The 25,596-nt window shown below is 39.4% G+C and overlaps 1 protein-coding gene across 3 annotated transcripts in view; it reads right to left on the minus strand.

The window, feature by feature from the left end:
* Positions 1-8,337: 8,337 nt before the first annotated feature.
* DOCK8 (dedicator of cytokinesis 8) overlaps positions 8,338-25,596 on the minus strand; it is an 87,020-nt gene continuing 69,761 nt past the window's right edge. For all 3 annotated transcript variants that reach the window (XM_023943657.2, XM_023943659.2, XM_023943658.2), the window contains 13 exons: positions 23,795-23,947; positions 22,545-22,703; positions 21,680-21,780; positions 21,042-21,234; positions 17,918-18,061; positions 16,939-17,070; positions 15,353-15,487; positions 14,709-14,798; positions 13,987-14,223; positions 13,198-13,341; positions 12,042-12,148; positions 11,020-11,187; positions 8,338-10,609 (listed from right to left, as the gene is read on the minus strand). In XM_023943657.2, coding sequence (XP_023799425.2) covers positions 10,546-10,609; positions 11,020-11,187; positions 12,042-12,148; positions 13,198-13,341; positions 13,987-14,223; positions 14,709-14,798; positions 15,353-15,487; positions 16,939-17,070; positions 17,918-18,061; positions 21,042-21,234; positions 21,680-21,780; positions 22,545-22,703; positions 23,795-23,947 — 1,827 coding nt within the window. In that variant the 3' untranslated portion in view covers positions 8,338-10,545. The remainder of the gene's footprint in view (positions 10,610-11,019; positions 11,188-12,041; positions 12,149-13,197; positions 13,342-13,986; positions 14,224-14,708; positions 14,799-15,352; positions 15,488-16,938; positions 17,071-17,917; positions 18,062-21,041; positions 21,235-21,679; positions 21,781-22,544; positions 22,704-23,794; positions 23,948-25,596) is intronic.

A 25,596-nucleotide genomic window follows, 5' to 3' on the forward strand; every position in this document is an offset into this window, starting at 1 on the left:
CATCTGCCCTGCACATCCATATTGGGAAGCCTGGGAGAGGGGACATAGACCCCGCCCTGCCGAGCACCAAAGAGAGAAACTTGTCTCTGTCTAAATTAACCCAGCCAAAGCCTCTGGGAGAAAAGGGGATGAAGATGTGAGTGTGTTGCTACTCTTCTACAGCAGTGAGCCATGAGGAGCAGGCTCCTCCTTCCCAGCTGGTCACTGGTGCTGGCTTTGTCACCATCAGAGATGCCTGCTCCCACCTGGGGCTGCGGGAGCATTGCCTCGCTCAGCCTAAGCACCAGCAAGTGACACTGAGCTGGGAACAGGTGCTTTTGCAGAGCTTTTCTAGCTGCCTGGAGTGTTGTTTTTTTTTTTTTTCTGGGATCTGCTCTGCCAGGTAGGAAGACTGGACTATTAAATATTTTGAGAAAATTCCCCTACCACCCAAAAAAAAAAAAAAAAAAAAAAAAAAAAAGCAGCCCAAATCCACCTATTTCCTTCAAAAAGGCAGATGCCCCATGTCTGTGAGTAGGAAATAGTAAGTGGCATGTCTGGAAATAAGTAAAAGTAACACTTTGAAGAGAGAGAACTCATTGTATTTTTCCATTATCTGGTCCAGATAAACATTGTGGTATGCTTTGACAGACATTTCAGGTTTCTCACAATACAGATAAACCCAATGCACATAGAGCATAGGGTTAAACACAAGAAGGACTTAAGAGAAATCATCCTTCCCTTCCACAGTGGGTTGAGCAGAGGCTCAGGCAGAGTGAGCTCTCATGGATTTGCCATCCTTCTGGAATATAACACTTCCCATGCCTGAAACCTGTTTTGTGCTGGACACCTCACACAGCTTACTCAGGAGACATTGGGTCAGACACATCAGCATCCTCTGTGCTGCAAGTGCACCTGAGTGCAAGTGATGTACGGGCTAAATTTAGAGGCAAGTTGCATCAACTCTGTTCCCAGCAGTGGCCCATGGCTTTTGTGAAAGTGTGGAAAGGAGGGGGATCAGACATTTCCTCTGCTGCTGTATTTGGCAGCAATTTTTTGCTTTGCTGCCACTGTAGAGGTCACAGTTATCTTAGGTGAGTTGCCTTAGGTCTTCCTCAGATTGCAGTGTACATCTATGGCTCCACAGCAAGCAGCTCCTCGGCACCCTAACTCACAAATTGCATAATTTCCCTTCTCCCACCTTTTCCCAACCTCATAGAATAGGATGCTGTCGGTTCCACAAGACTCACAGCTCCAGGGAAGCCCCTTAAGCCACAGCAAACTTCATTTGATTTGTAGGGATAGTGGAAACAGCCCTGACGTATAAAAAAAAAATCCTATGAAAATTTAAAAAAAATAATTATTCTGGTATTGCCAAGCAAAACAAAAAGTTGGAATGTTCTTTCCACAGGAAATGGTAATGTTTTCCCATGCCTTATTTTGTCCATCTAGAAATAACACTTACCTGAAAAAAAACACGTATTTGTTTTTTATCCAAAAGGAAGATTTGGCAAATAGGAAGTGGTGTTCAAGCACCCACCTAAGCACGACCAGAACAGAGTGTCCCTCCCACCCCTGCCCCCAGTTCCTCCCTGCCTTTGGGGAGTCAGATAGGGAGGGGCTAAGCAGGGCAGGGCTGTGCTGCTGGAGTATCCCCATCAAAGACTTCTGGTGCACCTCTGTCTCTGAAGGACACTTCCAAGAGCTGCTTACTGCCAAGCAGCTGCCAATGCCAGAGCTGGATAGAAGGCTAAGGAATTAAATAAAACCCTGTTTTAAAAATACTGAACGTTCGCTCATGAGTATTCTGCACGCCACAGTGGAAAGCTGTGGGTAATTTTGTGGATAAATAAATAAATGCACACACCATTGCACTGGTGTGAATGACCCCATACAGTGGGCATGGCAGCTGAGAGGCAGAGTAAGAGAGCTGCAAAAGCCCAACTTTTTCTCTCTTGTGCATCTGCCCTCCTGACCTGCTTTTAGGCATGAAGCAGTTTCAGTAGATGCACATTCTGTCTCTCTTCTCAGCACAGGACACCACTGGCAATTCACACTGCATGGCTGGTTTCTGCAGAGCCCCATCTGCAAAGGAGGGATGTCACACAAACACAAAAGAGGGCAGGGCATTTTTTCCACCCTAGTTCAGGGCTCACATCAGTGGTAGCATGGAAAAAATCCCGTGTGCTTGCCTGAGAGTCCATAGTGAAATGAAAAAATGCGGCTGTGCACCTGATTTTCCATCGTCAGAGTTTTCAGTGCTGGAGGGTACATGCTGCTGTTTGCCACACGTTGTCTTGGATCTCACCATTAGGCCTATGGATATTTGAGGTAGAACAGTTCTTGATTTGTGCATGAATGCACAAGAATGCAACTCCAGAAATCATTCACTAGATGAAATGTAGCACTTGCCTTTCCCCTTATCTTTGGAGAAGCAGTGTCAAAATATGTTCCCCAAGGTTTGAGCAACTCTAATACAACAGAGGAAAAAGTTGCCACCAAACTTTTATCCCTGAGATATTTTAAAGAATGCTTGATTCCCCAGAGGTCCCAGGCCCTTATTTTTGAGCAGGACAAGGAGGCCACTGCAGTTTAATGTAGTTGTATCATCAGTATAATGAAATTGTACAACCAAGCTCAATCCCTGCAAAAGGTCGTGATGATTCATCTGAGAGATTAATAAAATAATTTCCCTAATGGATATGTGCATACAGCAACTGGGGTTTTGAACTACATTGGAGAATCTTGCTGAAACCTAAAATTATCACCAAAGGGCTATTTGGATGCCTGTGCTGGGGCAGATGAGCACATCTGCATGACAGCTCATGAGAGGCAGAGTTGGCCTGAATGAGGCTGGATATTCACAGGGTTCCTGCCAGGGCAGGGAGAAAATATTTTGCAGCACCCCAGAAGCAAACTTGAGACGTACAGTAAAAGGCAAAACAAGAACTGAAGGAAGAAAGCAGGACAGAAAAACAATCGGCAATTTCTTGCTGGAACAAGAAATTTATAAAATCAACTCCCAGAGCTGGATTAATTTGATGCAATCCTAAATTTGTGCATGTGCCAAACAATGGCAGAGTGAGGAAACTAATGACCCCACCATTTGTTTCCCTCATACATGGGTCACTGGAGGAGTTTCTCCTTAATGGTGGAGATAGGTAGGATATAGGTAGGATGTAGCATTCTCTTCCGCATGGACAAATTTGTTTACTTTGTACAAGAGAGGATTTGATTTCATCAAATTCATTGGACAACTGTCCTCTTAGAATGGGGTTTCTCAACCTTCGTTCTAGTTTCAAATTCACAAGTGAATTTTAACTTAGAGGCACGGTATCTTTCTTTTGTAAGAAACATGATTAGGATATTGAGGGCCTTAACTGTAAAAATGCAAGAAAAAACTTGATGTACTTGGGCATTTTGTTGAGAAGGGTAGTGGACCCATCTTCTGTTTTTCTCACCTGCTGACTGACTTAACAAACAAGGTTTAACGGTGGCCCTCAACACTAAAGGTCTCATCTTGACTAGAGATCAAGCTGAAGAAGACAAAGGGTCTTTTGCTCCTATTTAGAAGATATCAGTGTGAAGCTGCTTTGCAGAGGCTGGGGACAGTTTATCTGTTCTTTAAATGCATGTTCTGCAAATGCTGATTAATCTGTCCTTTATAGCAATGGTTGTGGGTGTAGATCCTCTCTCCTGATCACAAAGATTTTTCATCCTCATCCAATAGTGGCTGTTGCACCAGCAGGGGTACAACATGCCTGGTGTCCTAACACTGTATTTGTGTTTCAACGAGCTCATGACTAGCAGTGTAAGTCTTCAGCCTTCAGATGTACCTACTGCCAACACAACCAGGTACAGACAGTAAGTACAGATTCATCCATTAAACTAAACCATTGCTTTATTTTGGTAGCCAGATGCTTCATCTGGACCTGGCAGTTGTTGTATGGATACAGGTATCCTCTCACTGTCTCAGACAATCCTGCAACACATGAAGAGTCACCGTTTTCAATACAGTTCAATGCAGTTCTCCCTGGATGCAGGGAATGAACTTTGGTACCTTATTAGTGCAGAGCATTGCTGAGGATTCAAAAATATAAGTTAATCCCCAAATGACTTGTTGAGTTTGGGCAGCTTTCTGCTTTCTTTTGTGGGCACTCCCTTGCACACTGGATTGTCCAACTCAAACCACACACAGGTTCACAGTAACCAGGTAAAGGGATCTTGGGCAAGGGGTGATTTACAGCAGTGTCAAGGAGAACAGGGATGGGAGTTTGAAATGAAACTACTGAAGTTAAATGGAGGATTAAGCAAGTTCCAGTTTTGCAGCCACAAGTATGTTATGTTAAATGCCTTTCCTTACCAGGCTGTGGGAATGATCAGCATTGTAGGAAGGCTCAGGTAGCCTTTCTAGGAGGATTTTCTTCTCCATGGAAGCACTGAGTGCTCTCACAGCAGCTGGTGCTGCAGGGCCAGTACCCCAGTGATGGTGCCTGCCTTGTGAGCAGGGTCCCAGAACTGCAAAGCCACTGGGAGGTACATTTGGGTGCATCCTCCACCAATCAGCAATACAGAAAATTACCAGTGAACCAAAAGTACTGGAAATAATAGGACATGGTGCAATGCCTTCTGTTTCCTCATACTATACCTGCCTGTGACTTTATTTTCAAGCTATGTAATTCCATCCACAGCACCCCTTTTGTGCATTGGATGTAGAACCAGTGGTCACTCTTGGTTCCCATTACTGCAGGAGATGTGCAGGGCTGTGGTACTTCTCCTAAACAGCCTGACTCCTCCCCTGGAAGCAGCAATCCCAATTTTATTCTGCCTCCTTCAAAGGAGGGATGTGAAAGCAGTGTGCCTTTTGCAGCTGCTTTTTGCAGTTTCCCAGTTCTTGGCGTAAACTAGCAAAATCCAGGAAGTCAGTATTAACAAAAAATCATAACAAAATGAAACAAAACAAAACCTATATAATCAACAAACAAACCCACCCCACCAAATCCACAAAAGCCCCACAAAAAATAAAAATGTTTTTATTAGGGGAAAAAAAATAGATTTTTCTATCTTTTATTTATTTGCTTAAATATTTTGATTTCTTTTTGCTTGACAGCTGCCAATAGTGCACAACAGTCCTCAGTTTGGTGCTGAGTGTTCCACATGGTCTAGAAATCGAGAAGCATTCAGCAGTTTACCCTGCCCTATTAAAGCACTTCTTCTTTTGTTCCCAGCAGTGTTGGTGTTCTGATCTTTTCCTCTCTGATTGCTTGTTAATGGATGGATTTCTTTTACTCAGCTGAAGCCTTTGTCCTAAACTGCAGTGGGCCTTGGGGGCAAAGGATTGTAGGGTTTCCCTACAATCTGAGTTGAGCAATCCTTTTCACACATTGTATATGCTCCTTAATCTGCCACAGATTACAAAAGTTTTGCTCTTCTGAGGTTAATCAATGGTTGAGGCTTCTTACATAAACCAACCTCTGTGAAATATTTCAGACACTGTTGATTTAATATTATTTTCCTGATGTTAAAATCTGGTGGTATGAAGTACAGCAAAGATGCCATCCTTCCAGGCTGCTAACAAATCTCCAGCCTCTGAGGCAAATGCTATCAATTTAAATTTTTGTAAAGTTGATCTTGCTCACAGAACCTTCCTCTCTCCTTTCTTCCTCTGGGAAAAATGTCTCCTTAAGGGTTTAGATCAGAGCCCTTGAATTTTGAATTTTATGATTTTTTTTTTTACTTTTATGCTTTAACACAAAAAGGAACACACTCCTTGGAGCACTTCCAACCTTTTTTTGATACTTGAGAAGGGACTGTCCATCTCTCAAAAGCTGACCTGCAAATAAAGGAAGGGATAGGGCTTTTGGCATACTTCTTTTCTTCACTATATATTAAGACCAGAAACACTTGTTTGCTTGAGGTTCTTAAGGTTTTAAGATGGTTTTATGGCACTTTCAAATTCTAGATGTAACAACAGTGCTAAGCTTACTTTTGTTTGGTTTTTTGTTTGCTTGTTTCCACTGAGCTCTTCTTGGGGAAAAGAAATTCGCACAGATTTTGTTCACATTTGGGAAAGTCAGAAATGTGTGATAGGAAATCTTTCCTTCCAGTTGTTTTACACATGTTCATTAAATGCACAAGATGTAGTCCTCTGCCATCCAGCTGAAATACCTTGTCCCTTTGATTATTTAGTTTTCTTTTGTAATTTGCATCCTATCAATAGTTGCATATTTAGAAATATTCCATGAATAAAGGCTGATAGTGAAAAACCTTATTTCTGTAACAAGACATAGAACATAAAAAGAACAAAGAAAAAAGGGTGTGTAATGATTTAGGTATCTTTTAAATTCATGAAGAGAAACTTATAAAAAAAAGTAAAATGCAACTTTTTTTTTCTAAAAGTTCTTTGTTTCAAAGGGTGCAAAGCATAAAATTGCTTAGAACAGACAAGCTGAAGAAAATGTTACAACTTTCAAGACTTTCTAAAGTATTCTTATAAAAGTTATTATTGAGCATCTTCTGGTGCCTAGTTTGCTTGGTTTGATCAGCTAAACACTTTGTTTGATGTTTTCAGGATCTTTTACTGACCAATATTGATTGATAACATTGTTTTCAAAAATCTTTAAAGTTAGTTTTTTAATTCTTGAACAGTTGCAAAACAGACTGGTTTTGAATGAAAATGAGTAATTTAAACTAATCCCTCAGTAAGGACATAAAGAGTTACAGAAGCATATTACTATGTGAAGTGCCCAATTAATGCCAAAATTTACTGTAGCTTTCCAGAACACAAACTGAGTTTTACTGTGAGAGTGCATTTTCTTTATTCATATTATCAAAAGGGACTTTTCCCACAGGGGCCCTTTTCCTTTCACTGCACTGATTAGACTGGAGTGTTACCCAGCCTGAGACAACTTATTCAAGACCTGTTGATTATTTTTTAATCACTTATTTTAACCAGTTTAAAAGATGGTTAAAACATAGTCAGCCAGCAACTCCTCAAAGTACCCCCACTCCTAAATTCAGCACCAATAGCACAATAGCCAAATGAGCACTCCTTGTGTGTGCTCCTCTCTATCAGAAGACATCAGCAGTGTAATAGAGTAAATCCCAGTGAAACACTGTTATTGTGTGCTTCATTGTCATAACAAGCATTGCTTTCAGAGATTGAAACACCTAAAAGAGTCCTAGCTGGCTCTGTGCTAAGCTTTAATTGCCCTTTCTGAAATATTTGAGACAATGATACATCCAACAGCCAAAAAGAAAAACAACAAAAAAGAGTTTGAATGTTTGCTTTCAGTTTTCCAAGCCCTCAAAATTGTTGGGAAACATAACGAGAAAGCATTCAGCTTCCCAGGAGAGGTCAAACAACCTGCCAATTTTAAGTGACCAGCTTCTTTTCTGGTCAAAAGAAGAAGCACAAAGTTGGTTACTCCTACTCATGGTCATGCCTGTTGAGTCCATCACCTCCTCACGTTGTGATTTCATTCATGTAGCATGAAAGGTGTGCTCCCTGTATAGATGCTGTTCTGAAAACCAGGAGATCCAGTGTTAGGGCTGCCCATGTGAGATCCATAGTGCTGACCAAAAGCAGCGACCTTGACTGTTCAAATGCTTTCAAACTGCACTGACATTTACATGTCCGACCATTATTGCTGGTCTTCTCATTGCCAGCACAGACTCCTTATGTCTGCCAGATGTGCAAGCATGTGCTGACACCTGGCCTGGATCAGGTGAGCTCTCCTGTGCACAGACCTGAGGCTGCTGGTCACCACCTTGCCACCTGTGTGCTGCCACAGGATGGGGCACAGCTGACCTGACAACAGAGAGACACTTGTGCTGAGCTACAGGATGCCTGTGCCCAGTTCAGCAATGTGCTCCTTAGAGCTGGTGCTTGCTAGTGGTAAATGCAAGGGGTGAGTGAGCTCTGGTGAACTCCCAGCTAAATGTCTAGGATGGCGTAGTGCTTATCTGCTTCCTCTTTGACAGCCCCAGCAGTTTAGCCCTGGATCTACCTAGTTTAGACACACAAAACTCCCCCTAGTCTTGAATCACCCAGATGCTGAATTCAGGAATCAGGTATATTTCTGCTCTTCAGCTACACACCAGAGGAAGAAAGGAGAGCACCACTCTCATTTTTCACACACACTGAATGAAAAACAGAAGCTGGGAAGCAACTTGCTGCTTGTAATCCCTGCAATAAGCACAATTTATCCTAAAGACAGACCAACACATCTTCTGCCCAAATAAATGTATTTTTTTGCTAAATGATGCTTTTACAAGCAAATGTTCTTCCTACTGAAGTTTTCTTTCCAGCTGCCTTCTATTGAGGTATAAGATGCAACACAAAGGCACTTATAAACATGCTGTGAAACAGTCGCTTTATTGCAAAATGAATATTGTAAGATAGAAAATTTGTTTCACATAGTCCAGCTCTCGAAAGAAATGTACAAGCCATGTTCCATTTGTAGAAGGGACAATGTGAAATGCAAACTGAGGGCAAGACTGGCCATTTGATTGCGAGGTGCTCAGATTGTAAAACGGGAGTGATGAGTCCGTCAGCATTCATATTATCCTGAGTATTATTTCAGTTCAAGGAACCACTTCATTACTTTAATCTAGTATATTGTACACCTGTTAGGGGTTTTGTTTACCTGAGGTTTCTGTTAGTTAGGCTCTAAAGGATAAGTATCTTGTAAACAGTGATGCTGAATTGTGGGTTTGATAGATGACAGTATTCTGACCTTTCTCCTCAACTGGCAGTTAAAAACAATAGATAAAGGGCTAGGTTCTGATAGGCTGAGATCTCACAGCTTCAAAACTTTTTTATACCATTTATTTATGTGCTTTGGATGTGCTCACTTCGAAGTCAGGGAGCACTTATTCCTGATTATTTCATTTAACAATACTATGAATGAGGAGGGAAATTATTTTCTTACACTGTAAGTGTTGTGTAACTACAGGGTTTATTTCACCTATTTCCATATCTTGTTTGATCATCTGTGTGAATCTTCTAAAAAGCACATTCAAAATATGACACAAATGTCAATTAAGTGCTTGGAATATTCGTATTATCAAATGGCAAGGCTGCAGGTGACTGTAAAAAGTCAAAATGTTTCCACTAAAAGCAACTGCCTCAATCTCCCTTACACTTTTGGATTAAAGAGGACTTGCCTTTAGAAACATACGGCATCAGCTCTGAGAAAGTTTCTGTAGTACAGAAAGCACTGTAATTTTCTAAAATGAAGTATAAAGGAAAAAAAAACCCAACCATTTCCTTGAATATTAACAATAAATTTTGTGCTTGGCAAATGGAATTGGTTTCTTTAAACAGCATTAAAGTATCATTTCCAAAACATTGAAGAGGTGCAGCAGAGGAAGTAATATTTAGGACACTTTCATGGATCTTTGTTTCAAAACACAAACATTACGTGGCAAGCATAATCTCAATAAAAATTGTAGCTCTTCCACTGCCTCCCTAAAGGAGTTCCAAAAGTCCTAAATGAGTTCCAAAGTCCTAATTTCTCTCTTCTCTTTTCATCCTCATCTGCAAAATTGTAATAACATTTCCATACTTCAGAGAAGTGGTTTATTCAGTAAAAAGATTATTCAGTAAGCTATTTTCTAAGGACTCAAAAAACACTAAGCACTAGGTATTATAAATTATGTGCTAATTTCTCTTAAGCTGCAGTAAAGCCTGAGTCAAGTGACTTGCAGGAAATCCCCATTGTGAGCTTCCATAGTTAATTTTGGATAAGGTTATCTACATAAGAGCTTTATGTAATAAAGAATCACTCATAGCTTAGCATCTTCTTTTAAAACCATTACTTGTTTGCTGTGCTAAATATTTCAGATTACTAACTGCATGTCAAGTCACTCTACTGCATGTCCCTATATGCAGAAAAACGTTTAGAAGATCTATAAGAACTATTTATTACTACTTCTTGATTTTCATGCTTTGGTTGAGGAAAACTTGCGCAGAACTCCCTGCAGTTAAGGACCATGACAGAGAATCTGTTCAGAAATTGACTGAGGAAATTATCCTTCCCTAGAGTGCCAGCTCAGCAGACACTGAGCAGGTAACCATGTTAACCTCATTAAGACAAAATTTAAGCATGTGAATAACTTGCAGAATGCGCTTCATTGCCAAAACCACATGGATAAGTGCTGTCTTGGAAAAGGACCATAAACACATATAATTTGTTATTATTTCTTGGACATGTTGTTTGGATTCACCTCAATCAAACCACACAAAGTTCCATGTCTGTTACATGACTGACTTCATGCCACTGACCACTCTAAGGCCCACCCCTCTGTATTAGGCCATTATTGCACAATATATACAAAAGTATCTAAAAAGCATCCCCTTCCTTTCCAAGCCCTCATGATATGTGCTTGATTTGGATTTATCCCCTAGTTTTCATTCAGTGATCTTGTGTAAATGCTTTTCTGCATGCTGTCCAGAAAGTGCACATACTGTCTTGTGAGAGATTTCTGATTTCATAGATGTGGAATAAATACTCCATCACTTCTTGCAGCATGAAGATCTTCCTTGGCCAAAGCAACTAGCTCTTAGGTGCTTTGGGAAGAAGTCTGAGCATCATATTTCCTAAAACTGTGGTTACGAAAAGATTCCCTGCAATGAAACAGATTCATAAATAGAGTTGGCACATGAAAAACAATCAAAGAAATACCTATCTTGTGAAAAGGTGCTCAGCTGAAGATACCTTGTTCTATCTCCTTTCTGGCTTAAAAGATTGAAAAATCACAAGATGTTTCCAGCAACTTTGTTAGGGTGAGGGTGAAATCTTATCTAACAATGCAATAAAATTACATAAATCCTTTAACCCCAGAATGCAGAGCTTGAGAAACACAGCTAACACTACAATCATCTCCAGTGGAAGTCAGCAGATTTCTTTCATCAGTAATGGAGTTGGAAATGCATATTCTGGCTTGGTTTTCACTGCCAGTAAAACTCCCTTTCTCCCTTACAAAAAAAGGCATATTTTTGCATAGCCACAAGAGATAACCCTGCCCTAACTATACCTGATGCTGTGGACTTTCACTACAGGTTTGTACAGCTCTGGGATCTTCCTCTCAATCATGGGTCTAAGGTTCTCCTTCAGTTTGATGTAGTTTCTTTTGAGCTCCTGATGATATTCCCGCTGGTCAGCAGTAATAAGGTGCTTGTTTTTCTCCACTGCTTCACCACACCTAGGCAAAAGGAAAGAAAAAAAGACTTGTTATATATAAAATACTTTTGTTTAACTCCCTCATTTTGTCTCAGGTAATTTAAATGGACAAGAGCCAGTTCCTTTAGTCTAGGCATTCCTCTGGTAAATTGTCAAGATTAAAGTGATAATGAGCTAATAAGAAAGCTCTGTTTTTATCAAGTACATAAATTGAGATTATTTTTTTTTCTTTTGATATTAGGAAACCATGACTGAACTAATAAAAAGCAAATTTAATGACTGCAGAATACTGAGCTAGCTGCCTACTTACTGTTTAAACAGATAAATTTGCAATAGCAATATTTAGAATCTGTATCTTCTGCATAAGACTTGATTTTTTTAAATTCAGACTCACCCTTCAGCAAGGAGGATAGTCTGGACTAAGGAGATGAGTATCTTCATATGTGAATATGCTTGTTGAGATTTACAAATGTATCTAAAGCAAAGGACTTGTGTCTGCCACTACCACTGTGTCTGCTTGACAGATGTGGTTTTCTTAAGAACAGCTTTCACCATAAGAATGTAATTTTATTAAAAATTAAATCAAGGCAATAGTCTGAAATGTTTGATTTCTACAAGATGCCAAAAGATAAAACAAAGATCTTAATTTATACATTATTAATTTAGAGTGTTAACATTTCTTCCCTTTGAGAATGCAACGCCTACCTAGGCATTCATGTGAAGCAGAAATAACAAGTGTGGTCCAAGTGTTTCAAGTGTGAGATGCCAGGATTCGTGATGCTAACTTGCATAGGTAATTACTCAGTTATATTATCGTTGCATTGCTAATATTGAATGTATTGATGCAATTCAGCATTTCAATTTTGTTTTACTGACCTCATTATAAACTCTTTGAAGCATAACCTCAGCTTGTTGTGATGTCGATAAAGTTTGGGGTCTGCTGGAATTTCAGCCAGGAACACTTGCGCTACCTCTAGTGGTCCCTTAAAGAAATAACACAGGAAAATGTCAAACCCACCTGCTAAGACTGAAAACACAAATTTGTTTAAAGCTGTTTGCTATTTAATGACTTCAGTTATGAAAGAAAATAAAACTATGCACAGTTACCACAACAGGATGGATTTTAGCTCCCTTTCCCCCACAATACTTCCTTTGGCAAGCAGAATTTTTTGCCCGTCATATCTCATCCTCTCCTGTTATTATTCCTCCTCCAGTCCCACAACAAAGGGAACAAATTCTGCTCAGTAGAGAGGAGCTGGGACACCCCTAGTGACAAACCTGGTTATATTAGAGAAACACAGCTCCTGTGTGTGTGTTACATGACCTTCAGGCAATAAGCCTAGTGTTGAAAAAGATCAGTCTTTGCTTACAACAATACATTATTTCATAATAGATGCTCTGGTTGGAGATGAATCTGGAGAAACTGAGAGTATTTAGGCTTTCAGCAAAAAAACCCTGAGCTGTGTGAAATTGTGTTATGCTATTAACATGTTATGTTATGTAATTAAGTTTTTGCTCAGCCATGTATTCATCATTCCACTTTAATTTTTTTTAATTGCCTGAGGTTTTTTTTGTTAGTGTGTATGTTTATGTTATACCTATGGCATCTCAGCTTTATTTTGGGGAACTCAGGTCTTGACTTCATGTATTGACTTAACTTCCATGAAATTGAGTTTGTGGTGGTTCCACAGGAGAATTGTTATTATTAATCCCATTCCCCAAGGATGCATCTGGAACGAACAAAATGGCTGAGATGGCTAGCATGTCAGAAATTAAAAATCCTTGGATGCATTCACAAGGCTTCTGTGAGTTTCTGCACCTACAGCCAGGACAGTGCTTCCCATGAACACGTTCACCAAAAGCATAGCTAATGAACAGTATACGGTAACTAAATACCAAGGCATGAAGTTTAAATACACAAAATGACTAAATGTGTCTGAGTAGATGTACTTCCTTCAGTGCAATAAATATGAGTGCAAAAAAGAATGCAGTGAGAAAAATATGCTTCATCTTGCTTATTTGATTTCCTTACCTGATTTACAGTGGCTCCAACTGAGCCCTGCAAAACCATCTGGAGCATTTTGGCATCTGGTGGTTCTTGGTTAGTGGCTGCAGTTAGTTCCTGTGTTTTTTTACGCATATCTTCAATAGCAACTTCAATTGGGGTTAAAATAAACTAAGGGAAAGGGAAGAAAAGATGGTTCGTTGCCCAAATCATGCATGCAGCTGACCTGTTCTAAATCAAATATCACTGTCATTCTCCTGTTTCAAAAGCACTAGTTGTGAAACCCAGGAACACTGTTCAATCTAACTTGGTAGATGGTCATCTTGGTAGACGGCACATCTGATCCAAAGCTCTTAGACATCTTGTCATTTGCAAGAATAGGGTGTGAATCAGACCTCCTGTTCACATAAATTCATTCTTATTCTAAGTTACTTCATGCCTGAAATGGTGTTGCACTTTTTACAGTATAAAGCTTCCTTGTTTCTAAACCAGCCCTAAGCCAATCTAGTTCTCTGACTGTACTCCTATGCTACTTCTGCTTTATCAGCTAGAAGTATAGCTTCAAACAGCTCCACATATGCTCCTACACAGCATTAAAGCTAGGAGGTCAAAAGAAGAATGTACACTTGCTATCATCTCTTCTCCATAGTAAATCTCTATCTTGCCCTTCTGTGATACTCCTATTTACAAGAGCAATGTCTGGGAAACTCAGTTTTCTTTTTTTTTCTGCCAAGCATAAATTTGGAAATCTTCCCACCCAGAGACTCCTTCAGTCTTTGAGAAATCGGATCAGAGCTGTCTTCAAAACCCAATTACCTCTTCTCTTTGGATGACACTGATTCTTGTTTTGATGTAGGGAAAAGCATGCATTGTGGTTAGGATGGTGTTCCTCTTGTATTGCTCACTAAGTTCTCCTCTGGGACGCCCATCCATGGTGAAAGGTGTAGTGTACATGAACCGACAGATGTTGAAGTTCTTCTCAAAGTAGGTAACTCTGTCCTTCATCTCATACTCATCAAAATAGGGCTCCACAAAAGTAATTTGTATGTATGCCTAAAAAAAGAGGGAAGAATCATTACAGCACTTTACAACCCAAGGAATGTAAAAGGAATGTCACATGTGAAGTATCCCATAGTACACTGTCTAAGTGTGTGACATATGCACATTGTGACATATGTGTATGTGACATAGTACATTGTCTAAGGATGGTCTGGAAAAGCACACTGATGGAAATCCTTCAGGGGTAATTTTCTTATTCAGAGATAACAAAACTTGCATCTAGGAGGGCACAGCTTAACCCTGGGGGTCAGAACCAGGGCAAGGACTAGAGATCAGGACTTTTAATTTCTATACTCTGTGACAAGTTACCATGCTAAGCCTGTCACTGGGCTTTAATACCACTGGGCACAGAGATACCAAGTTGGGTAGTTTCTTTTATTGCCTTAATGTTTCAGCGTAAAAGTTGCAACAGGGACCTTCTCTCCTCATTTCTCTTGTGTGACAAAGCACTCAACCCTCTCAGTAATACTCTTCCCCACCTTATTGGGATCCAGCTTTCTTTTGTCTACAGGAGCAGAATCCTTAATCACTTCCACAGCATCCTCCCCAAAACACTGGCCATAAAATCCCTAGAAAGGAAACAGAATTATCCCAAAATTTTAGTCCTTAATGCAATGCTAATGCAATTCTAGGAGAAAGGATTGACAACCATGATGATTTCTGGGCTTTGTACAGTCAGTATACTGTTCCACAAACCACAGCTAGCTAGGGTAAGGCATCTTCTGACAAAGATCACTGTGAGTTGCTCAGAAAATCACAAAAGTTGAGGTAAAACAATCAGAAGGGAACATAGCAATTCTATTAAAAAAAGCTGAAAAGATACCAAAGCAAATATCTGACGTGCTCAAAATCACTCAATGTATTACAGGCTTGCTTGTATAGGACATAGACTTGAAAGAATGGTTCACTTAATCATTTAAGAAGTGATATAAAGTGATAAAAAGTGATATAAATCTTTAAACAGTGATAGTGTGGAAATGACACGCACTAAGGAAATAATCTATGGTACAAATTAGCATGTTACTGATTTTTTAGGTAGCAATAATAATATTAGTAGTGTGTGAGTTCATTGAAAAGTATAATATGCCATTTGAGATTACATTAACATAATGTTTTTCCTTACCTCTAATCTATGAGAAATCTCAGGGAGTTTTGTAATTGCAGGCTCCTTATAAACAAATTCCTGTTCATCCAAGTCTCCAAATTTGGATCCATAGAAACCTACACGGAAGTAAGTTCCAAACATTCGCTTTTGACCCTAATAGATAAAAAGAAGAGGAAATTTACAATTGCTTTATATGGACATTGTAGCATTTGTTTGCCTTTTTTTTTCCCTAACTAATGTAATAAGAAAATCCACTAGTCCTACATTTTCCCCATTTCAAAGCCACTTCCACATATCATCAGTGCTGATGAAGCACAGGAGAGAAAGCATACAAACTAAGGAGACATTTGACTGCAATCCAGTTTAAAATTTAAGCTGACTATGAAGGAGATTCTACAAAACAAAATACCTTATTATTTTTTAATTCATTTGAATACATGAAACAAAATTAAAATTTTGCAATGAAAATTTATATAAATTTGAAATTGACTAGGCTCCGCAATAAGGCTCTTCTGAAGAAAAAGAAGGGAAAGTAGGAGTGCTGAGAATTTTGATGGGTTTTCATATTTCTTCTGTTTTATAACCAAAACCACTAGTGAATTGACAATAAGTTATTTTTGTTAAACAGATGTGGCCAGGTGAACACAGACATGTTCAGCTAAACCCATTTTACATTCATTTTTGCTTTTTTGTATGGAGAGCCTTTTTACACTGTATGCTGTGTAGGCAGACCAAAGCAGATGGGGGCTTTTGTTTGAAAAAGGAAATGGAGCTATTTCAAATTCTGGTGAGTTGATCATGGCAGGATGCCAGGTACCCACCAAAGCCACTGTATTATCCCACCCTGCAACTGGACAGGAGAGAGACAGTGAATGGTTCATAAGCTGACATAAGGATAGATAGTGATCACAGATTGGTAACATCATGGGCAAAACACACTGGACCTGGGGAAGCCAACTGAATTTATTACTAATCAAACTCAGAACAAGATAACAAGAAGTAAAAAAAAATTTAAAAACATCTTCCCCCCTTTCTCCTAGAGAGAACTCTGCATCTTCTCTTCCAGTGGTGCAGAGATGGGAAATGGGGGATATGGTCATTTCATCATATGTTTCTCCAACTTCTCAGGGAGAGGAGTGGGTCTCCATGAGCTGCAGGGCCACAACTGTCTCACCATGGTCTGCACCATGGGCTGCAGGGGAATCTCTGCTCTGGCACCTCCACCTCTGGCTCCTCCTTCTCCACTGACCTTGGTGTCTGCAGAGCTGTTGCTCTCACATATTTTCCACTTGTCTCTCCTCAGAGCACAATTACATCTGGCCAGTAACTTTTTTCCCCTGTTTAAACATATAATCCCAGAGGTGCATGCCACTGGGATGATCCCATGGGCCCAGCCTTGGGCAGCAGCTGGCATTGGCTCTGCTGGACATGGATAGAGTTTGTAGCAGTTTCTCATTGACATCACCCTTTTAACCCTTGCCCTCCACTATCAAACTGGCCACACAAACCAAATACACACATCAACAGTTTTATGAACATCAGTCTTAAACAAATAGTGCAACCCAGCAATGTGTCTTGCTAGCAGTGCCTTGCCTCCGAAGTACCTTATTAATAATGCTGTCAAAGGCCTTCTGTAGCTTGCTGTGTGTCAAGGTAAGCTTCCTGAAGTCTCGATGTGCTTCCAGTATGGGGATGACAATTTTGTACACTTCATTCACAGTTTCATACAAACCTCCCTTTGAATATTTAAAAAAAAAAAAAAAAAGGAAGAAAAGAAAAAAAAAGTCTTTATGCACTCTGAAAAGAAACTATATCTCCATCAATGGCTTGGCTGTAAAGGGGATTTATGGGACTCATGTGTTAATCTTCTATGTTGCTTGCTTAGGTGTTCTGAAAACTAGCAATAGTAAACGGGAAGTTCTGAACAGCAAACAATAAACTGGATGTAATTTGGATCTCTGATCTGTTCATCTGTTGGGCTCTCAAGCCCAAATTCTTGTGTAAAGCCATGGTTTCTGCCTCAGGGCCACAAGAACTAGAAATGCAGGTTAGCAGCAGGAAATGGATTTGTTTGTCATGTATAGTTCAGGGCAATCACAGCTGTGTCTGGACAAAGGGACCCAAGTGATATCTTTAGAGATGTACAAGTCCTTGCCTAGTGAGTATAGATTATGAGGTTCATGGTTGTATGCTGTGTAAAAGTATGGAAGTAACTCTCACATAACTCCTGAAATACATACTTTATGCAAGATCTTTTTCTTAAATGTACTATCCCATGATAATACCAACTGAAAGTCTTGGATCCTCCTGAGACAATCACTTTCTGTTGACATTACCTGTGGTCTGCACAGTAGAAGTGGGTATGTGGCTGAGCTAGGCTGAAAAAATTAATCAATCTGACTGAGTATTTGGTAGTATTTGGACAGCCAAAAATGTGTCCTCTTGTTATTTGGAGTGTGGCAGGTCTGTGATGCCTGGTTTAGCAGTACCACATTGCTTCCTCATGCACAGGAAATGAAGCTGTGGATCTGGCTTAGGTGGCCCACTATCCATTCCCTCTTGGTGATTCTGGTCCTCACTCACCGTGCTGAAGAGCTCTGCAGCTTGTTCCAGGAGCCCTACCAGTCCACTTTCTGAGAAATACCTCCCAGAACATATGCCATCTTCATCTGGAGACAAAACATCATCTGAAACAGCAGATTCCTCCAGCACATTGGATGAAATGTTCTAAAATACATCAGAGCACAGAAATAAAAAACCTAAATCAACAGTACATCACAAAGATTGAGGAAGACATTGTTTGAACATATTTACATAATAGGAAGAGGAATGAGTTTTTTTCAGGTACAGCCAGGGGACACAGTTACATTCTTTTTTAGATGTTAAGAGTAACATCATAAATCTCCATAGATGGCAGATCAGGAGTTTCACTGCAAGAATCACGAATTTTCTTTCTAGCCTCAGGTTTAAAATGCAGACTCCTCTAGGTGTCAAACTAGCTCTTCTCTGGTGGCTGGATTTCCATGGAGCTGCAGTGAGCTCAGTTCTCATTACTACTAGGGTCACAAGCAATGTGCCCTTCCTAGTGCTGGCACCTTCCCACTGGAAAAGCTGGAAAATTCCAAACTGCACTCCAGACCTTCTGCCACCTGCTTGAATAAATTGAACTTTCAGGTTTTTATTCACCTTTTCCAAGCAGAGGAGAAGAAGGACACAGACAATATCTCTCCAAAAACCACAATAATTGATTGCTTCTTCTTGGTTCATCCTCTGCCATACTACACTTTAATCCTGCAGAATTTACTCAGTTTCTTGTCAATGTTATGGATCTCATTGTGCATTTAAATAAAACTAGGTGAAGATTTTGAGATTATAGACCATGAAATAACATGTCTACAATTCTTCAGGACTTTGAATAAATGACACTGGGTGGCATCAACATTAAAAATTTTATAATGTGAAGAAACATGTGCAAAATAACAGTGAAATATGTGTACATATAGTATGGGACTGGGATATGTAACTTTAAACAACAGCAGAAAGGCTAAGCTTCCATTTTCTATTAATTAAAAGGAGTTAAATTAATAGTATCTCACTTCAGCAGAAACTGGCAATGACAATCTGTCTGCATGTGGGATGGATGCCAGCTGGCTAGCTAGCTGAGTCCTTAAAGGCATCTTTATAAAATAGCAGAGACACTGAGGGCTGTTACTATTGATCAGATTTCAGATAAAGAATTGGCACTACACACCACTAGCAGCATTGGGCTTTCCCCCCTGGGTTTTATGGATTTATTTATTTCTCCATGGGTGACATTTACTCCAACCATGCTGCCATCACACTGCCTAGTCTGCATATCACGTCAGCACCACTGGAAGGGTGAGCACAGCCTCAGAACAGCATTCACAGGAGTTAAGAGTACATCTGAATTTTGGCCAGAGGAAGAACTACAGCACATTTAGCACACCTATGCCGCTTTTTACCAACCAGTCTCATTGAAGAGACTGACTTCAACCAGACTTATGTTCACTGACACATACCTGCAGAAACTCACAAGCCATGCAGATTAATTTCTGGTTGTCCTTTTCTGTAACAGCCATTTCAGTAACAGTAGCCATTAAGGACTGTTTTCTTTTTTTCTTTTTTATTTTTTTTTAATTTTTTTTAAAAAATTAATTTAATTTTTTTTTTTAATTTTTATTTTCCTTTTGTAGCAAAGAAAAGAGAGTCTAGAGAACTGATTTACATACAAAAATAATGAGAAAGTCATGGACACCAATTACCCCTTTTTCATCTTTAATCCTCTAATAACTAAAGTCAGGAATGTATTTCCATGTTTTGCAGTCTGTGCACTCTAAGAGGAGAGAGCCTGACATACTCCTGGGGCTTGCATGATCTTTTGCAAAGTGGTCATGCCTCACCCAGCTTTAGCCTTGATCTACCCTTCATATTGAAGAATTTTACATATCCCCTGTATATTAAAGACAATACGTAAATCACCATGTATTTTATATATAGGATATATATTGAATTTCACAGGCCTCGTTTTCACTAAGGAAAATAAATATTTCTGTAAACTTAAGAACCCCTGTGATCCCTAGCCCTTATCACCATGTTAAATAAGGCCAGCGTAGCCTGCAAATAGCACAGGCAAATTAGGCTGCTGCTGAGCCCTGTACCTCAGCAGGTAGACACACACATTAAGTACTTGTCTGTGTTAACACAAAGGGTCTTTAAAGTCAGTCCCTATGCACTTCATACTCTCACTAACTCTGCTTTGCTGCTTGTGAAGAGGATTTAGTGTAAACATGAATTAAGCTCAAAGGGAATTCCACTGAAAGTGACCCCATGCTGATATTAAGGGGTAGTTTTGATTGCATAGAGGGAAGCATTTAGTCTGGTACAACATAAGGAAAAGTATTACTCTACTGTCAGTTTCCTGGATTCTAACAGACTCACTGCAGAAGATCAAAATCAGAACTGATTTGATCCTTTGCTGACTCATTTTACTCATCTGTAAAAAGGAGATAATACTTCCACTCATCCAGAATAATATTTTTATTCACATTATTATCACCCTCAATTCCACAACTAAATACATATCACCAATATTAGTTGATCTCATATCTGGTCCAAATGAATAAATAATCACAGAAAGAGTCAGTGAGTGAGACCTGTAATTACAGGTAAAGCCAAGCCAGTCTGCATAGTGTTTCCCTCTTTTAAGAAGGTCATCTGAATGAGATCTTCACAAATGCTACCAAACACAAACCTGTTTCTAAAGAATAGAAAACCTTTTCTTGAAAGCCTATGTAAAAATGTAAAGGGTTAGTATAGTTAATTACTATTATTTGAGCAAACTGAAATTCAAAATTGTGTGAAAACTAAGGGTTTTGTTAGTAACTTGAGGGCAGTCAAAGGATTGGAGAACATGCCTGAAAGAACTGAGCAGCTCCAATTATCTAGATTATTAGAAAGAAGTTTGAAAGACACATCTGTCACAGTTGATAAGTAACAGCCCTAGGAAAAGCCTGCCATCATAGAGGGGTTCTACTTAGGAAATAAGAGATTACAGTATCAAACTGCTGGAAATAGAAGCTGGAGACTGCCATTGTAACATCCGCCCCATACATGCCCCTCTTCTTTGCTTAGCAGAAGAAGAAACACAAACACCAGAATTGCCTCATGCCAGGTCGAAGCCTTTTACCTGGAAAGTGACACTGCCCACAGGGAGATAGTTCCGATCCTCAAGCATGCTCAGGTACTCTGCCACCAGCGCTGCGGCATGGACCAGGCACATGGCTGCTTCTGTGTAGCACTTCCTCTTGGTGTGCTTCTCTGCCATGTTCTGCAGCCAAGTCAGCCTCAAGTCCGGTGATGTCTGGTATCCTTTTGCAATTCTGAAAAGACAGGCCAGAAAGCAGGTGTGAATGACCACTTCTCAAATAACAAAAATATCTTTATAATTTGTCCCCTGGGTTGAATGGAAGAAGACATCTCTGTCTTTATTCTATATGATTCATTAAACAGAAAGCAAAAGAAATGGTTAGGCAGCGCTGGGCAGGAGACAGAGGGACAATGAGGAAAGAAAAACTGCTGCTTCCAAGACTCTTCAATGTTCCTGACTCTCATCCTTTCCCTAATCTATGTCCACCTTCCAGAGGCTGCGCTGCAATGTGCTCACTACTGCAGCCTGGGGCTCCTGAGACAGACCAGCTCTGCTAAAGAGGGAATGTGCACCACAGAACAGATAGAGAGAGAGTTTGTCACAGGTTGTCCCTAAAATGCATAGTTCAGCTAACCTCACTGCAGAACTTTCTCAGTAGCAACTCTAAATGGATTCACCTGTACATGAGGTCCATCAGCATCTCCGGATCTTCCTGAAATTCCCTCATTTTCACTGTATCTGACAGGATGCTGTTCAGATTACACAGTAGCTCCTCTACCTGAAGTAATGCAAAGATCAATGTGAAATTCTCAGGTGTTTATTTTGTCCTTCTGGAAAAACAACAGCATCTGCACCAGATGATGTTACTCTCTTTAAGCCTCTTTTACCCAAGGAAATGTCAGGATGTTTTCTCCAGCTCTATGTAATTCATCAAAGACGGCTGACATAGCAAATCTTATACACACACATTTAATTAACCAAAACTAGCTGAAATCCTTTGATGTATTTATTTCTGGATGAAAAAAAATCAAATGTGCTAATGGAGTTCAGCTTTATTTGAACTTTGATCTGAAACCAGATGTTTTTGTAAGTCTTCAGCACAACCTGAGTTACTCTAAGAATTTTAACAAAGTATTTGACAGTTGTCTGAAATGTTTTCCATTATTGCTGCTGACACCTTACAAGTTGGCAAAGAGAGAGGAACTTCCTGGATGGTACTTTCATGTCTGAAAACATGAATGAAATTCCATTTTGAAAAACTCTTAGAGGGCATAGTTCCTGCTGGGGTCTAAGAGAAAGCTGCACTCAAAACCAAGAGATGATTCTCCTGTAATGTGATTTCATGGGAAGTTCTTAAGAGTTTATTTTATGGAATGATATCTACTTCTTCCCCACTTATTTTTGTGCTAGACGTAAACTCATGCAATAACCTCTTCATCCTTATTTTCATTACTTTGGAAAACCGAGATCTAGAACTTGCTTCAAGCATGATCCTGTGTGAAAGCTCCTGATAAAAGCCACAGATGCCACAAAAGATTTAACCTGAATGGGAAATGGCGTTGCCTGCATATCTGTATCTTCCTCTGCATAGGCCAGGATGGTTCTCAAGGATCGTCGAAGGAATTCCTCATTAAACTCAGGTGATTTTCCAACCAGAGAAGCTAGTGACATGGTCACCTGCATCTTCACTCTTGAAAAATTCTTCCAGAAGAAAAAAAAGAAAACATGAAAGAATGATGGCTGCTCTGCAGTTTACATATTTCTCTCCTCTATGAAGCAAACCCACTTTCTCCTGCCCAGACTGAGTGCAGTAGACTCACTGCTCACATAACTGGCCTCTGGTGCATCCAGCCTAATCATATTTTAGCAAAAACATGTTTTACCAAATCACGTTTTACTTACTTAAGCCAAAGATCCCTAATTCTGACATGTCTGTACTTTGATGCTAGAATGTTCCTGGAAATATGCATGCTTACTTTAGACAGGAGAAAGCCAGAAGTACCCCTTTTCCCCCTTTGCACAGGCCAGTGGGTGTGTGGATCAGACCACACACAACAAGAGATGAGGAAGAATGACTGGAATAACATTTTGGAAACAAATCTGGGAAGCAAAAGGCCTCTGGGAAATTCAATTAGTGATGCACTACACCCTGATGATGATGGTGTGTCTGCAGTACATTTTCCTTCTGCAGAGCTTACACTTTTTACATACCCACGGCTTTTAAAGGAGTAAGTAGTGAAGGAAATTCTGTACAAAAACAGGTGCTATCCAAAATGTTAATGCATATCTTTTTGCGCTAGAACATTATTAATCTATATGCATAATGTGTGTATTTTACTCCACATGTGTGATAAAAATCAGAGTCTAGTCCTAAGAGAGACCAAGGAGATGGTGAGGAATTCCTGTCAATACAAGCATACAGGAATTTTAATGAGGTTGCAATTGCATTAGAATGGAACTAAGACTGAGTAGTTCTGACACAGTAATGAATGAAAAAAGACAACATGAAGAGTATTGCTTATGCATTATATAGTCTTTGCTGTCAGAGGCCTAATGGTGTTCTGTCTGAAGCTGCATTTACAGATATTGCAGGACAAGTCACATTTCCTGAATCAAAGCAATGAACAACAATTAAAGCTACTTTCCCCCTACACTTTTAGCACTTCTCTTGGCTCAAAAGTGTGAAACAGCAGACCAGGTGACTGCAGATGCATTCCACTGTTGCAACTTCAGTCTTTCCATTGATCACAAAAAAGGTGGCACAAAATATACTGCTGCTGTCAAAATCTTACACTGGTAGAGCTGAAGCTGTATCTCATGAGGAGATAAAGAGTGGCACAGGCTTGAGTCCGTGTAATGTCTATGCTGCTGCTGCAGTGATGGAGAACTCTTTGACACAGGTCAGCACACTGTTCAACCTCCTCTTCAAACAGCAAATCTCCAAACTAAGGGAAAGAGAAGAAAACATTTATTACTGTCACTTTGAGCTATTAACACATCATTATCTTGGTGCACAAAAATCACAAGGCTTAGAGAAAGTCTAAAGTTTAAAAAAACCTGCATTTTATACTTATTTTTATTCAGACTTCTGATTCCTGTAATGCTGTAGATTCCATTTTAAGATTTTCTACAGGAAAGAAGAGATTGAAAATAGTCTTTGTGTTTTGAAAAAAAGAAAAAGAGATAGAATAGACAGAGAGTATGATGGCTCCAGGAGTTTTTGAAAACATCAAATACTGCAAAATTCTAAAAAACATGAAGATTTGCTATTTTCAGAATACATAATAACTGATGAAGTATGCAAATACTTCCTTAAGTATATGGAGCAATTTTTAGTTCTTTGCATCAACGCCCTAGCCTTCTGCAGGTCTCCAACATGTTCTTCCTCCTGTGGTGTGTCACAAAACTTCCACTGCCAAACTTTCAGGCCATATCCTCCTTTACAGTGTCTTCACAATGCACATAGTAGGCAATAAACTCAGGGGGCAGAACATCTGTCCACAGAAACTTCCAGCAGAGACAGCACAGATGTACCAGTACCATATGTAGATACACAGGGCTGGTTAAGGTGTGTGAGTGAACATAAGATAGTCTGTCCAATTTGCAGACCCATTTCCCAGTTCTCAGCTTTTCTTCAGTCTATTATCTCACTGTTTTGTGTTTAATTTATATTAAAAGCCTGCCGGCACAGGGTTATATCACTTTTATTTGGAAAATAACATCTATATGCCTACAGTGTAATAGAAATAATTGGAATGATTGCTTAATGAATTACAGAATCAAGTCAGCTTAACTATAGGATCTATTTCAATGAGAATAACAATTGCTTAACGAAATTCATTACTGTAATTGAAAGTTAGCTTTTAAAGATAAAGTAAAATGAAAACATAATTATTAGTTCCATAACTATTCAGATATCTACCCTGTAATTAGGCTTTGTCAGTGAACCTGCATTTAAGAGCAGACAGGCTTTAACTGGACAGGAGTATCCTGTTTCTTATTTGTATTTTAGAATAGTTTAGGGAAAATAAACATTTCATGGATTAGTGGAGTAGCTTTTCTTTGCAAGAGAATGAACCTTAAAAAGATTTTTAGAGTCCTTATAAAGCACCCAACCCATTATGACCTCTATTATAAAAAAAAAATAATATAAAAATATAGAAAATACTTTGGGTCAATTTCTGTCCTCATATATGTTTTGCAGTTTGTGGGCTTTTTTGTTTTGTTAGAGTTTGTTTGGTAGTGTTTTGTTTTGTTTTTTGTTGTTGCTCTTGTTTTTTTGATCTGGAGTTTTTTTACTGGTGACACAGAAGTGGAAGAGAGATTTGGCTTAGTTTTCAGGCAGAACTAAGATGAAAACTGTCAAGGTTTTAGAATGTACTTAGAATTTTGAAACCTGTCTTAGAAATAGAAACCTAGAATGATGCCCTCAATGTCTCATGAGTTTTTATTTCTCTGCTGCCCATCTGATTGGAAACTAATCTTGCTAATATAAAAATTTAAATTTGATGCTATGGAATTCTTGTGCAGTTCTTGGCATTAAGATTCCTAATTAAAATCAGAATGTATTTGAAATAAATTGTGTGGAATTGTC

The sequence above is a fragment of the Cyanistes caeruleus genome, chromosome Z (assembly GCF_971803275.1).
Source record: "Cyanistes caeruleus chromosome Z, bCyaCae1.hap1.1, whole genome shotgun sequence".
In the NCBI taxonomy this organism is placed as follows: domain Eukaryota; kingdom Metazoa; phylum Chordata; class Aves; order Passeriformes; family Paridae; genus Cyanistes; species Cyanistes caeruleus.